Genomic DNA, 14,154 nt, shown 5'->3' with positions numbered 1-14,154 from the left:
CCCCTTCCCCCGCCCCGCCCCGCTCCCGCTTTCTTCGCCTTTTCTTTCTTTTCCTTCTTTTTGTTTTTTCTTCTTTTTTTTTTTTTTTTTTTTTTTTTCCCTCAGAAGAGGCGCGGCGGGCGGAGGGGGCCGGGGGCCCGGGGCTGCCCGCCCCCGCCCGCGGCTCCGGAGGCGCCGGCGCCGGGAAGAGCCGCCGGCGGAGCGGGGACCGGCCGGGAGCCCCGGGCCGGGGAGAGCCGGCGAGGAGGAGGAGGGACGGGACGGTCTGTGCCGCGGCCCCCCGGCCCCTCTGCCACTTCCTGGGAAACATGGTAATTCCTGGGGCATCCCTCTCCCTGCCGCTGCCCCTCCCCGTGGCTGCCGGTCCCGCGGGCACCGGGTGGGCACGGGGTGGGCAGCGGGAGCGACGGCAGAGGGAGGTCGGGAGCGAAGGTGGAAGGAGGTGCAAAGGCAGAGGTGGGTGTGCGTGTGAGGGCACAGCTGGGTGGGAAGGCAGATGGAAGGTGGAGGTGGGTGTGAAGGTGGAGGTAGGTCAGTGTGGAGGTGGAGGTGGGTGTGAAGGGTCAGTGCAAGGTTGGAGATCAGGTGTGGAGGAGGACGTGGCCGTGGCCGCTTGGGCAGGTGTGTGCGGGGCTGCATCCTGCGACGCTTAAACTTCCCTGCAGAGTTTGTCAGGGGGATGGGCGCAGCGAGCGGGAGCTGCCGTGTGGGCCGTGCCGGCACCGGGGGATGCTCGGCAGACCGATGGGATCATTCCTCACCGCAGCCGGCACGTGCCGTTGCCCCGGGCTCTGTGCTGAGCGCGGCCTCCCGCTCCGGGCCGGGCTGAGCGCTTGCATCGTGTCCTGCCAAAACTGGTGACAGCAAGAGCTGCCGGAGAGGCAGAGGAATTGGTATTCAGGACTTGTCCCAGGCTCAAAACTCTCTCTTTCCTGAGCGGGAGGGGAGAAAGGAGCTGAAGCTGAGTCACCCTGTCGCTTTGGGCATGGGTTAAACAACTTCACCGCACCAAAACCCCAAAGCCCAGCCCGCCTTGTTGGTGTAAACCACTTTAAAAATATGGGTATTTGGGGAGAAATATCAATCTCTATTTAACAGCACTTTGGCTTATTAAAATGGAAATAGCTTTGCAAATGTAAATCTCCTTATGCTCCCTAATGCCTTTGTTCCGGCTTCGCTCCCTCGCAGCGGGTGGAGGGACTGGGATAACTGGCTGCTTTTGGATTCCTACGGGCTCCTGGCCGGCCCGGATGTGGCTTCGCCTACAAACTCAGAGCCACTGCACCATGGTTACCCCAAAAGCCTCCCCCAGTGATGAAGTGCTTTGTGACACTCCATGAAAACATTTTTAGTCAGTCATTCCAGGCCAAAATATTCCCCAGCACAACCCAGGCTGTGTCTGGTGCCTCCATCAGTCCCTGGTTCTCTCCTGATACTGGCACACACAGTCCCTGCTGCTGGATGAAGTCCTGGGTGATAGGCGGAGAGGAAACAGCCTCAAGTGGTGCCAGGGGAGGGTTAGACTGGATACTAGAGAAAAATTTCTTCACTGAAACCGTTGTCAAGTCCTGGCACAGGCTGCCAAGGCAATGGTGGAGTCTCCATCCCTGGAAGGATTTAAAAGACTGTTGAAGGCAGGGCAGGCAGTTCCGGCTCATCTCGTGTGGCAGCGTTCAGAGCTGGATGGACCCTCCTGTGCTGTTTGGGCTCCTCACCTCAGTGTTGGGATGGGGAAATAGTGAGCTTGGTAGTGCTGGGCATGGAGGTGGTAGCTGCACCAGGGCCCCACTGGAGCAACATGGATGCTGGGCTTTGCCCTTCAGCAGGGATTTTCCACAGTAAGGTCTCCAGTCCATTCTACTTGTCTACTTGTCTAGTACATTCTACTGTGCACAGTAAGACAAAGCTTGAGGAGAAAGGTCCAAGGACAGAAAGCCTGGACAGGAAACACACTGGCAGATCAGGGCCCTGAGAAGGGACTGGCTTGCCTCCTCCTCTGCCTAGCTCTGTGGCTTCTTCTGTCAGGTGCAAGGGCAGGAGATTCCTGTGCTGAGACATGGAAAAAAAGTCCTGAAGAATTAACCAGAGCATGACTGCAAAGTGCTTTAGCTAAAGCGCATTAAAACTAATTAAGCTGCATTAACCGTGGCCCCTTTGTCTCTGTATGGGCTCCTGGACCAGGGATTAGCTGCCTGAAACTAATGCTCACCTTGAGCTAATCCCACCAGACTTCCTGGGTGCTCTTATGGGAGCAGGACCAAGGTGCCTGGAGGATGCTCCTCTTCCCCACTCACCAATGGGTTCCCCTTGACAGCTGTGCCAGAGTCATCCTTGTGCTGCCTGGAGTGCAGCCTGGGCATCACGGGAGCCGTGGGATGGCTTCCCTCCGTGTACCAGCCGTGCCACACAGCCTACAGCTCCTGCAGCACTGAGGGAGTCAACTGGGAACTGCTGGTTCACACGTGGCACAGACCCAGTGTCCTCGCCCCGCTCTGGGGCAGTGCGGGGGGATGCAACGCGGAAGAACGCTTCCCAGAAAATGCAAGAATAATTTTGAGTTTGGCGAATTCAGCAATGAGTCTGGACCAAAACACCCTATCCATCTTCAGATGTTTGTCCTTCCTCCCATCTGCTGCATTCCTGCAGCGAGCCGCGGAGCCCGGCACAGCCCCACGATCTGTCTGGTCTGACTCCGCTCAACCCCTCGGCTGCTGCGGCTCCTCCGCCTCCACATGGCTGGCGGCCGAGCAAGGCGGCTGCTGCCTCGGGGCTTATCCCAGGCTCCTTAACCACAGCCCGGCGCTGGGAACCGGACCCGCCGTGCCGCACGCCCTGCCTGCGCCGTTCTTGCTCCGCTCCACTCCCGGTTCCCTCCGTTTCCAGCGCAGGAGGGTTTGGAGCCCCTGAGCTCAGCCAGTGTGGGTGTCCCAGGGCCCTGACAGTGGCACAGTGCAGCGTGGGATGGGGGGCAGAGGCACCGGGTCAGGGGGAACGGTGTCCCCGCTGCGGGGCTGCTCTCCCACCAGCGACACTTTCCTCCCGCAGGATGCCGGGTCGCTGGATGCGGCGGTGCAAAGCGCTCTCCAGGCTCTCTACCCGCCCTTCGAAGCCACTGCTCCCACCGTCCTGGGCCAGGTGTTTCGGCTGCTGGAGACCAGCTACCAGGGGGATGGGCTCTGCTGCCTGCTCCAGTTCCTCATTCCGGCCAAGCGGCTCTTCGAGCGCCTGCGGCAGGCGGCCTGTGTAAGCCCCTGTGCCCCACCATGGTGCCCCCATGAGCCACTCCCAGACATGGGGGTTTTGCCCTAAGGCGTCCTGCCTGCACGGGCACACTGACCTGTGGGGTCCCTCCCTGCACGTCCACTCCTTGTCCCATCCACTCCCTGCAGAGGGGACCATAGCACACCCAGCTCCCTGGGACTGGTCCAGCACATGTGGTCCCTGCAAGAAGGGGAGGGGGACTCTGGAGTCCTCTTGTCTTGATCCTGAAGAGGCTTAAGCAGGGGTTTTCCCTCTGTAAGCACATGGGTAGACTCCACACCATGGGAATAGCCATGGCTCAGGGTGGGCTTACAGAGCTCTGCTGCAGGGGCTTGGCTCAGGGACATGCATTGGGTCACCAGGCTCTTTCATCCTCATCACGGGAAGCACAGAGCCAGGCAGCAAGAGCGTGGGGTGGGGGTGGCTGGGAGGCACAGAGCTGGCAGGGCTCTCTCATGCGCTGTGTTCTTCCTCCCTCCCAGGCTCCCTACTTTAACCGCATCTTTCTCCATGAAGGCTGGCCCTTGTGTCTGCACGAGAAGGTGGTTGTGCACCTCGCGCCGCTCAACCCCCTCCTGCTGCGCCCTGGGGACTTCTACCTGCAAGCAGAGCCCTGCGAGGAGCACACAGCGCGTGTCACCGTCAAGCACCTCTCCCTGGACCTGCGCTCGGTGGAGGAGACACCAGTCCCCGAGGCCACCCACGCACTGCTCTTCACCAACGCGTGGCTGGAGGAGGTGAACAGCAGCTGGGCCGGAGCTCCCCTGCACACCTGCCTGGTGGCCACCGAGAACGGTGTCACCCCACTGCCGTGGAGCCGGATTGCTACGCCCGAGTTCACTGACAAGCCCAGGGCTGGAGCTGACAGTGTGCCTGCAGATGCCTGGCATGAACCTCCTCCTGAGACCACACCTGAGCTCACAGCACCCACCACACTTGTGCCCCATGGCACAGCCAATGTCTGCACGCCTTACAGCAACATTGTGGGCACCATCCCAGGCTGCAAGGCCACCTCTTGGAAGTCAAGCCAGGGACGATACCCGGGACTGATCAAGGTGGAGCAGGCAGGGCTGCAGAAGAAGCCGGCCCCACTGGCTGTGCCCAGCCTCAGTGAAATCATCAGCCAGAACCTGGAGGGGGAGTATGTAGACCTGCTGGAGCAATCCCAGGAGGACATGGACCTCCTGACCAGATCCCTGTTGCCCCCCTGCCTTCCAGGGAGAATAAGGGCTGGGGCTGAGGTGAAGTTCCCCTGGAATGGGGGAACGGGAACAGATGCCTGGCCCTGTGGGGGAGCACTGAGCTTAGAGGAGAGTCCCTGCAGCCCGTGCCTGGGGAGGAAGCTGATCCAGGAGCCAGGGCCACATGGCCCAAAGTGCCGCCAACGTGACTCCTACATGGCTGCACTGCAGAACCCGGTGAGCTTCGGCTCTGGGCTGATGGCAGCCATCCTGGAGGAGCCGGACAGCCCCGGCCCTGAGCTGCCCCCTGCCACCCCCCGTGAGACCCCCGCACAGCACAGGAAGGGGGCTGGCAGCCCCAAGCTCCTCACCCGCCAGTCCCGCCGAGCAGCTCCTGGGGTGCCGGGGCAAGGGGGGCTGGTGCAGCGGGGCAGCCCCCAGCTCCCCCCAGGTTCCAGCCACAAGTTCTCCTTCCTGAAGGGCACACGGCTAGGGGCAGCCCCCGGGGATGAAAGAGTCACCGGCCAGCACGAGGGGGCCTGGAAGAAGATGTCGGCCATCTACTCTCCCAGGATGGGCAGAGCCAGGGCAGCAGGGAAAGGTGCTGTTCTGTGGGGCTGCGGTGCCTGACCAGGCACTGCTGGGGCTTTGCTATTCCTTTGCTTCGCTGTGTGTCGCCAGCTTCTCTCTCCTCTATCCCCGTGCACAGGTACGAATGCAGCCACTGCTGCTCTCACGGAGGAACGGTGCCTGGAAAGTGCCAGCTGCAAGAATGGTCCCTCTGTGCCCAGCACCGGCACTGCTGGGCAGGAGCCTCCAGCCTGGCAGGACCTGCACGCTGGGCTGCTGCGCTCAGGCATCATCTGCCTGCCAGGTACTGCTGGCACCGCGAGGCCGGGGCATGGGCGGGAGAGGTCTCTGGATGGCAACACAGGCTGCTGGAGAGGGTGTTCTAGAGGAAGTTTTCAGGGCTTTACTGAAGGCCAGAAATACTCCAAGCAGAAAATTTCCTTTCAGCTGGGCAAAAACGTTAAAAACATAAATGCAGGCAGACTGTGCAAAGCAGCTGCCCCAGTCCCAGCCGCCCCAAGCCCTCCCACACCATTCCTCTCCAGTGAAGCTGTTCAGCTTTAGCTGCCAAATACTAAACATTTGGCTCCTTCTTTTTCCCAAGAACCAAAAAGCAGTAACAAAACCCATCTTTTTCTCAGGAAAACCATCCCCAGCAGCTCTGGAATTCCAGGCATTCATCCCGAGAGCCCCCCCAGGCTGGCTCTCCCCCTCTGGAAGGGCCAGAGGGGCTGCACCTTGGCGGGCCCTGAGCTGAGGCAGAACCGATGGGTACCCCAGCCCATTGTGGGGTGCTCAGGCGTGGCAGGTTGCTGCCACAGGGATCACTCACCCTTTCCCCACAGGGAGCTCGGACAAGCTGGGCAGGGCCCTCCTCCTGGTGACCACCAGTGGCAGTGCCTGGCGGGCTGCGTGGTGCTCAGCTGCGGAGCTAGCGAGGCTCATCCTCTACCTCTGCTCCCTCCCCAGGTAAGGGCCAGCAGGACCAGCCAGGGACCCCCAGCTGCTTCCTGGCTCAGGGCTCCCAGGCAGCTCCCAGGCTAAGTCAGGATGGATGTCCAGCATCCCACACACGCTGGTTTGGGCACATCCCCGAGGACCCTGGACCATGCCCCTGCCAGAGGCACATGCTCTGAGCCCTTGGCAGAAGCATCCCACAGGGATGAGGCACCACCTGTGGCTGTGGGTTCCTGCCTGCCTGGGGGTGCAGAATGTGGGAGGGGGCTTTGAGAGGGTCCTGCCCTAGGGAAGGACCCCCCACTCCTGCTGTGTTTTGCCTCACCAGGCAAGAAGTGAAGAATGGCGAGAGGCGAGAGGCAAAGGATGTTGGGCTGACGGTTGTGGTGGATGCCAGGAAGCAGCCGCCAGCTCCCGTCCTGTTCTCAGCCCTCCGCTCCGTCCAGGTATGCCAGGCTCTGTGTGCCTGTGCCACAGACATGCCAGGGGTGTCCCTGTCTGGGAGGGAGTGCTGCCACCCTTCGGGGGTCCCTCGGAGTCTTGCAGGGCAAAGGTTTGCTGGCGCTCCAGCTTCAGCCAACCCAGGAAACCCCAGCACTGCCATGGGTGACCTGAGGGCTGTGTGTGGGGTTTGCCCAGGTGATTCTCCCCTGCCTCCCACAGAGTGTCTCTCCAGGCTGCATCCACAGCATGCTGCTCCTGGCCGAGAAGGAGCTGGTCTCCCACCGTGAGAGGCTGTCCGGGGTGCAGGTGAGCCTGTCCCTGTCCCCTGGGCTGGGGCAGTAGGGGGTTATTCCCTGCTCCAGGCAGCCTTACAAGCCCTGTGCTCTGCAGGTGGAGACCCTGACATCACTGAAAGCTCTGGGCCGCCACGTCGACAGCTCCCAGCTGCCCCCAGAGCTGGACGGTGCCTTCCCCTACTGCCACGGCGAGTGGGTTCATTTCTTCCAGGTGTCTGTTACCACGCCAAGAGCCATTGCCTCACCTCCCCTGTGTCCCTCTGTCCCCACTGCATCTTACATGTCCCACACACATCCCTGGAAAAGTGACAAGAAGGCCTGGGAGAAGGGAATGAAAAGGAGAGCACAGGAGCGTCAAGCTCCTTCCTACCTGCTCCTGCCTGCGGCTGCCCATCCACCACTGCGCTCCCTTCCTTATCAGCTTTAACCCAGTGCCTCACAGTATTCCTTACTCTGTCCCAGCACTGCTCCTCCTCCTCCTTTTCCTTATGGGCAGGCTGCCTGCACTGACCCACCGTGTGTGTCCCCTACAGAAGCTGCATCCCTTCACAGCCGGCCTCAGGCGGGCATCGGAGCTGCTGCAGTGCTGCATCCAGGAGCTGCAGAACACCGATGCACTGGCAGGGACACAGGTAATGAGTGGCAGCACCACAAGTTGGGGACATTCCCAAAGTGCCCATCTGCGGTGAAGCCACAGCAACATTTCACTCCAGTTGCCCAAAACTTGGCATAACCACTCCCAGACTGGCTGCTCCTGAGGTGAGGCCCCAGGTAAGACAACCAACCCTCCCTCCTGCCACAGGATGCGGCCACAGGCATCAGGAGGCACCAGGAGCTGATGCAGAAGGTGCTGAGTGACCCTCAGCTGGTGCGGGTGCAGCGTGAGGGCGGGTTCGTGCTGGCCAGGCTGCGCAGGGAGGCCGCCCGCCTCTGCGCCTCCGACCACGTCAGGTAGGACGGGGCAGTTCCACTGGTCAAGGGGTGCCAGTGCCAGGGACCCCCCCAGCTTCTGCTGGCTGACAGAGCCACCTCCCCATGGACAGCCCAGTCTCCATGAGCCTAAGCTCATGTTGCCATGCTCTCTCCTGCTCTGGAAGCATGGAGCACGTCTGGGACAGCCCATTGCAGGAGTCCCCTCAGCCTTACTGGTGCCAGATCCCTGGGAGGGTCTCCTGCCCCAGGCCAGGCCAGATCTGTCACTGCTCTGCAATGCTGGCAGCAATGCCTTGGGCTGGGCTCGGGAAAAGCCACTAGATGGGGCCAAGTCCCGGCCGTGCTGCGCTCGGCCAGCTGTGCTGTGCTCATCCAGCCATGCCGTGCTTGTCCGGTGATGTCGCACTTGTCTGGCCATGCCACACTCATCCAGCGGTGCCATAATCCGGCCATGCTGTACTCCTCTGGCCATGCTGTAGTCAGCCAGTGATGTTACCCCCACCTGGACATGCCATATGCATCCAGGGATGCCGTAATCTGGCGTTACTCATCCAGCCGTGGCACACTCACCCAGCCGTGCTGTAATCGGGCCATTCCGTACTCACTCAGTGATGTCGCTCTCGGCCAGTAATGCTGCACCCCTCTGGTGATGCCCCACTGGTCCAGCCATGCCACGCTGCTCCGTAGTCCATGCATGCAGGCAGCACTGATCCACTGCTCCCTCCTCCTCCCTTCTCTCGGTGGGGTGAGGCTTTCCCATCCCGTGGTTCCTGCCATCCCTTTGTTCCATGGGATGGGGAGAAGTCCAAGTGCCTGCAGGATCAGAGTCAGGACCCGACCAAGAGACCTGCTCCCCTCTACCTTGTGCATCAGTGGGCTCACCTGGCAGCAGCTGGCACTGATGGTCCCTCTCCTCCCAACTGCCAGGGCTGGTATGGAGTTGGCTGAGGGGCTGTACAGTCAGCTGGAGGAAGAACTTCACGACCTCGTGTCCCAGTCCAACAGCTGCCTGGAGCGCCTGGAGTTCCTCCGCAAGGTCCGGGAGCTTGAGACCGAGTTTGGCAAGGTGAGCTGGGTGTCCCTGGGGTGCTGCAAGTTGAAGTTGCCCTCTGTGGTGTTCCACGGTTAAGTGTTTTGGTCACGTTTCCTATGTTTTTGCTGATGACGGAAGCCTGGAGAATGACAGGATTGCCTGAGCTTTGATCTTCATGACGGGCGACTGTGTGTGACTGAGCCTGGGCTGGGATGCCTGGCCGCGGCAGGAAGGGGAGGTGCTGCTGCCATGGCCAGTCCTGCCTGATCCCTGTTCCGCTCTCTCACAGCTGGGGTCGTGGCTGGATGGGGAGGCAGCGGCACGGCTGAAGGAGATGGGCACCGAGGAGTGGAGTCCCGACTGCTGCCAGGGCTCCACCGAGCACTTCAAGGAGTTCCTCGCCCAGGCCACAGTACGTCTGGAGGGGGCTTTTCTGTAACAGAGATCCCCTGGCTTTGGAAAGAGGCTTCTGGGCAGAACTGGGTGTCCCAGAGCTGTTGAGTCACACTGCAGTTGTCAAGCTGCTGTTGTCAAACTCAGCATTGCGGGGACTCCGGGCAGTCCTGTTCCAGTGAGGGGGTGGCTGCGCTGTTCTTTGATGTGTGCTGGGCTGGGACTGCTGTCCCCAACCCCTGCTGCACTCCATCGATGCAGCTCCTTTTTCCTGCAAAGCCTGGGCAGGAATAACATTGTGATGAGGATCTTCCTGTTCCCCTGGATGTGTAGGCCCTTTAGTCACGCACACCGCAGGGAGGGTGAGGCACAGTGACCCCACTCGGGACAGGAGGTGCATTTAGTGCATTTTGAACCAAGCCAGGGCAGAGCAGAGATTTGGAAAATCCCATCCCTTTGTTTCTTCTCACTTGCCCAGAAGTGTTTCCCATCCATCTGTGATGGTGATGCCAAGTGCCACCTGCAGCATGTCACCCTGTGCACATATGCCAGCTCCGCACCATTCCCAAGCATGGAGCCTGTTCCTTCCTGTCGTCCCTGCAGGCTCGGTACCAACATGGCCTGACCCTGTGCCAGGAGGCGGCTGAGGTCCGAGACACGGCGTTCCCTGAGGCAGATGCCTTCCAAGTGGCTGCAGCCCTTTTCCAGACAAAGCTGATGAGCTTCTCCAAGCAGCTGGAGCGGCGGCAGGCAGAACGGGAGCTGCTGCAGGAGCTCGCCCAGTTCTCCAACAAGGTGAGTGAAGGGGATCTTCCCCTGCAGGACATGGTGCTGCTGGTGGCCATGAAACCAGCTGCTCTCACCTCTTTTGTAGGTGGCGGGGCTGAAGCTGGACTGCCGGCAGTGCTCAGCCCGGGCGCAGCGCGGGGAGGGCCAGGCACTGCGGTGCCTGCAGAGATCCTTCCAAAAGCTTTCAGTGGAGTTTGCCCTGGAGAAGCTGCAGGAGATGAAGGCTCAGGTGCGCAGGATGCAGAGCAGCCAAGGGTCGGCAGCCTGGACAGAGGCACGGCACAAGTACCAGGAGACCCGGCAGATCCTGGAGGAGATGCTGGCAGAGCTGCAGGAGGCCTGGGGAGCACAAGTTGACGGGCAGGGAGACTCCTCCAGCCCCCCCAGCCCAGGGTCTGCAGCCCCTCACACGGAAGCCCCAACGTGCAGAGCAGCCCCCAGCCCCGAGCCAGCAGCGTTGGGGGGCAGGGGGTTGGCAGAGCAGCCAGAGACCAGCACTGAGGGGCCAGGACAGTCCCAGCCCAGCGTCTCTCCTGGCTCCACGCTGGGTGTGGAGCAGGGTTCCCTGCAGCCCCACTGCCGGCTGGGGCCTCAGGGTGCCTGCACCTCTCACCACCACATCTCTGCTGACACCCCGCATCTCAAACCCAAGAGCAAAGCCAGCCTGGGAGCAGCAGGACACCTCACCCAGGAGTGCAGCCAGCCGCCTCGGAGGCGTCCCTTCACCCTGCCTCCCTGGACACGCTTTCCAGGTGCTGAGCCACCGTGTCCTACTGCTGTGCCCCATGGGGCTGCCTCAGATCCCAGCACACCTGGTGCACCAGCAGGCCCACGGCCAGAAGCTGCCCAGTACTTCCAGGTTTCCAGCCAGAGCAGTTTCTCCTCTGAAGACTCAGACTCACAGAACTCCACAGAAGAAGCCCCAGCAGCAAGCCTGGCTTTGCCTAGGGATCTTCAGAGTCCCAGACCACCCTGCCCCTCCGAAAAGGCCCACCAGATCATTTACCTGGAGAACCACCACACTGAAAGTTCAGCTAAAGGAAATGCCAAGTAACCAGTTCCTCCAGTTGGGGCTGTTTCTGTCCAGCTGTTTAAGTTTTAATCACCAACCAGATGAGACTTCCCATGATCAGAGGTGGGATGCTGGAACTTCTTACCCCACCCTCAGGCCCAGAATCTTTGGTTCCCTGTCCTTAGTGCTCTCCCTGCTGTGGATCAGCAGTAATTCCATCACCAGCTCACAGGATTCATTCACAATCTACCAGATGTGTAGCAATCCTCCCATAAAGTGCCTTTATCCCTACCAGTGCCTCGTCTTAGGCAGTAGGGAGGGTTCCCACATCAGAAGCTGTGCCTGAAGCATCCCAGGGGAGTGCAGACCTGTGAGATGTTCCTGCCACTGACTGCGCTCCCTGCTCCACTGGATGGTTTTACCGTCCCCCGTGCTGCTGCTGCAGCCCTGGCTGAACCCCAGCAATGGCCCCTGGGTTTGTGTGTGCTCATTAACACGGGACTAACTTCATTAACATTAATAAACCTGAAGAGAAACACCTGGATGGTCCTCGTGGAGGAGAATGAGAAGTTGTGTCCCACTGAGAGCCAGGTGCTGGGGTTCTCACCCAGGCTCCAGCTGCTCCCACCACCCCAGCACAGTGCCCACAGGCAGCTGGTGCCACCAAGAAGGCCCCCTGCGCCCCCCACATGGGCTGTGCCCACAGCCTGGCTCTCCTGCTTGCTGCCAGCACCTCGGTCCTACTCAAAGGATCCTTTTGTAAGGGTTAAGCGCCTCAGTCTCCTGTTCTCCCTCCCGGTACATGAGCAGAAACCGTGTCATCCTGCCCAGCCTCCCCACTCTGTTTTGGAAACGCGCTGTCCTGAAGCCTTTGGGACCCGTTTGGCCTGGGTGCGACCTTGCCGATCCCAGTCCAAAGCAGCCTGAGGTCCCCAGAGACCCTGTCCCCGCAGGCGCGTCCCCGCACCGCCCGTTTGGGCATCCGGGAGCGGGCGACGGCAGGCGGGACCCCGGCTGTCGGGGCCGGGCACTGGCCGGCCGCCCCCCTGGGCAGCCACAGCATGAGCTAATCAAGAGACATCAGAGGAGAAGCAATCTCTGCCTGGGAGGCCGTTCCAGAAAAACACACTCCTCCTCCCAGCCCAGCACGGTCATGGCTAGTACCCTGCGGGATGCAAAGGGCACTCGCCCATCCCAGTCTGGCTGAGCGTCACTCATACCCCCCTCAGCCTTGTTTTTGCCAGATCCCGAAGCCGAGCCCCGCTGAGCTCCTCTCGGGAGGTTACGGCCCCAGCTGCCCCCCGTGGGCGCCACGCTCCTCCTGTCTGGGTCATTACCGAAGCATTAACGCGACCGACCCCAGCCCTGCCCTGTCACAGGACCTCCCGCCTGCCACCACCCCTAATCCTACCCAATTGTCTGCTCTTTACTTCTCCCTACAATTTTTTTAGACTCCATCTTCCCCAGCTCAACACCGATTTCCCTACAGACAATTCTGTGCCTGCTCCACTGAAATCCTGGTCACTGAGTCCATCCCATTCCTTTTGTCCTAGAGAACCCGGACAGGTCTGCACAGCCTGTCCTGTGTGAGCCTAGAGTTCATCCCATTCTCCAATAATGCCACGTCTTAAACGGCACCAAGGCCACCGAGGTGACTTTATGATATGTCCCTGCTCCCCATCCCCATGCCCTCCAGCTGAGGGTGCCCACTCCCCATCCCATGTGGCCAGTGTCAGTGCAAGCTGGATGGGGCCCAGCTCACGGCAAGAACCAAAAATCTTTTTTCCCTCCAGCACCGTTCCAAGCCAAGCCTGACAGTTCCCTTGCTCAATTTTCCCCTCTGTTGAGAGCTCATCTGCTGTATCCCCCCCATTACAGTTTTTAGGTTGGAGAAATAGCACTTTCCAGTTAGAGTCATTTTTCAAACCAGATGGAATTACAGTTCTTCTGAATAAAGCAAACAATGACTTTCCTGTTGTTTTCTTTTTCCATAAGTAAAATAAAAAAGGATATTTTGCAAATCCTGAGTTTAACTGATAACAGAAAGGGGAATTTCCGGCCCGTGGCTGGAGGGTGAATGGTTTCCCTGGAAGAGTCCTGTGCACTGAAGAGCCATCAGCCCCCACAGCTGGGTGGGCACACCTGGATCCCTCCTTCCCTCCTACCAAAAAGTGTTTTGCAACGTTCTGCAAAAATTTTCTTATCTCTGCTGATCTTTCAGCACATGATTCATGACTCCCAAGTTTGACCAATTAAGCCATAACCTTTCCAGAAAGGCAAGTACAGGAGTTAATCAATGTCTCCTTTCCCTCATGAAATGGCAAAATCGTATGTCAGGGGCTGACAGGGATCCAGCAGTGTGGGCTGGTGGGTGTCCAGCAGTGTGGGCTGGTCGGGGTCTGGTAGTGCCAGGGTGCAGAGCACTGGAGTCAGCCCAGCCCCGGAGGGAAGCTCCCACAAGACCCCAGGAAATACTTTTTTCCAAAGGAAAAAAGGTCCAAAATGTTGGATGCAGCAGACAACCAAACCAGCCCAGAGAAATGGAAGGCCCATGGATCAGGCACAGATCCCAGCCCCAGGGAATGACCTTCTCTTCCCCATGGCAGTTCCTGGGGCAGCCATTCCCCCTGTGGTTCCTGAGCCCTGCTCCATCAGAGCAGACAGTGCGTGGGCTGGCATAGAGCAGGGTGATCTGACCTGACACAGCCACTGCACTCTTCTTCCTCCTCCTCCTCCCCCTCACCACCAGATTCCCATCAAGCTCTGCCCTACAAATTGCGGGGGCTGGAAGGTCACTGGGTTCAGTCATGACAAGACAGAGGGAAGAGGACAAAAAGAGGAAGAGCAAGAAGCACTGGGGCTCCCACGCTCCCAGCCACCGCCACAGCTGTGCCCTGTCCCAGTCAAGGAGGAGGTGCAGGAAATGGGTGGCAAGGCAGAGATGCAGTGACAACAGCATGTGGGAAACTGCAAAGCCCCCCAGATGGGCCCCCCAGCAGCCCTGGTGCCAGCAGAGCCACCACAGGCCCATTCCTGTCCTGGCAGCCCCAGGCACTGACGTTCAGCCTCAAACAGCCATGGCAGTTCAGAAGCACAGGCTGGGGGTTTGGTCTGTGCCACACTGGGAACGCTGTCATGCCTGGGTTTGTCCTCCTGGGTGACAGCCAGGGCAGTGGGTCTGGCTTCAGCAGGTAAACACAGAGGCATCTCTGGGTGCAAAAGGAGCTGAGCTGTGGGACAAGGACACCAGCTCTGTCTGGCTTTGGGACATGGCTGCAAGCAGAG

The 14,154-nt window shown here is 60.0% G+C and overlaps 1 protein-coding gene across 2 annotated transcripts; it reads left to right on the top strand.

Annotated features, from left to right (window-relative positions):
• The first annotated feature begins 227 nt into the window (after window positions 1-227).
• KIAA1755 (KIAA1755 ortholog) lies at window positions 228-12,837 on the top strand. Of its 2 annotated transcripts, XM_069034321.1 has the most exons (14): window positions 228-311; window positions 3,046-3,243; window positions 3,744-5,043; window positions 5,152-5,316; window positions 5,858-5,981; window positions 6,298-6,415; window positions 6,633-6,719; window positions 6,804-6,920; window positions 7,243-7,341; window positions 7,512-7,660; window positions 8,570-8,708; window positions 8,965-9,087; window positions 9,672-9,863; window positions 9,943-12,837. In XM_069034321.1, exons 1-14 carry the CDS (start codon window positions 309-311, stop codon window positions 10,909-10,911), a joined length of 3,783 nt encoding a protein of 1,260 aa, XP_068890422.1. In that variant the 5' UTR covers window positions 228-308; the 3' UTR covers window positions 10,912-12,837. The 2 variants fall into 2 exon arrangements, with proteins under 2 accessions (XP_068890422.1, XP_068890421.1); XM_069034320.1 differs by lacking the exon at window positions 228-311 and having other exon boundaries at window positions 3,171-5,043.
• The last annotated feature ends 1,317 nt before the right edge of the window (window positions 12,838-14,154 follow it).

Source organism: Aphelocoma coerulescens, chromosome 20 (genome assembly GCF_041296385.1).
Source record: "Aphelocoma coerulescens isolate FSJ_1873_10779 chromosome 20, UR_Acoe_1.0, whole genome shotgun sequence".
Classification (NCBI taxonomy): domain Eukaryota; kingdom Metazoa; phylum Chordata; class Aves; order Passeriformes; family Corvidae; genus Aphelocoma; species Aphelocoma coerulescens.
This window is presented reverse-complemented; position numbering and strand designations above follow the sequence as displayed.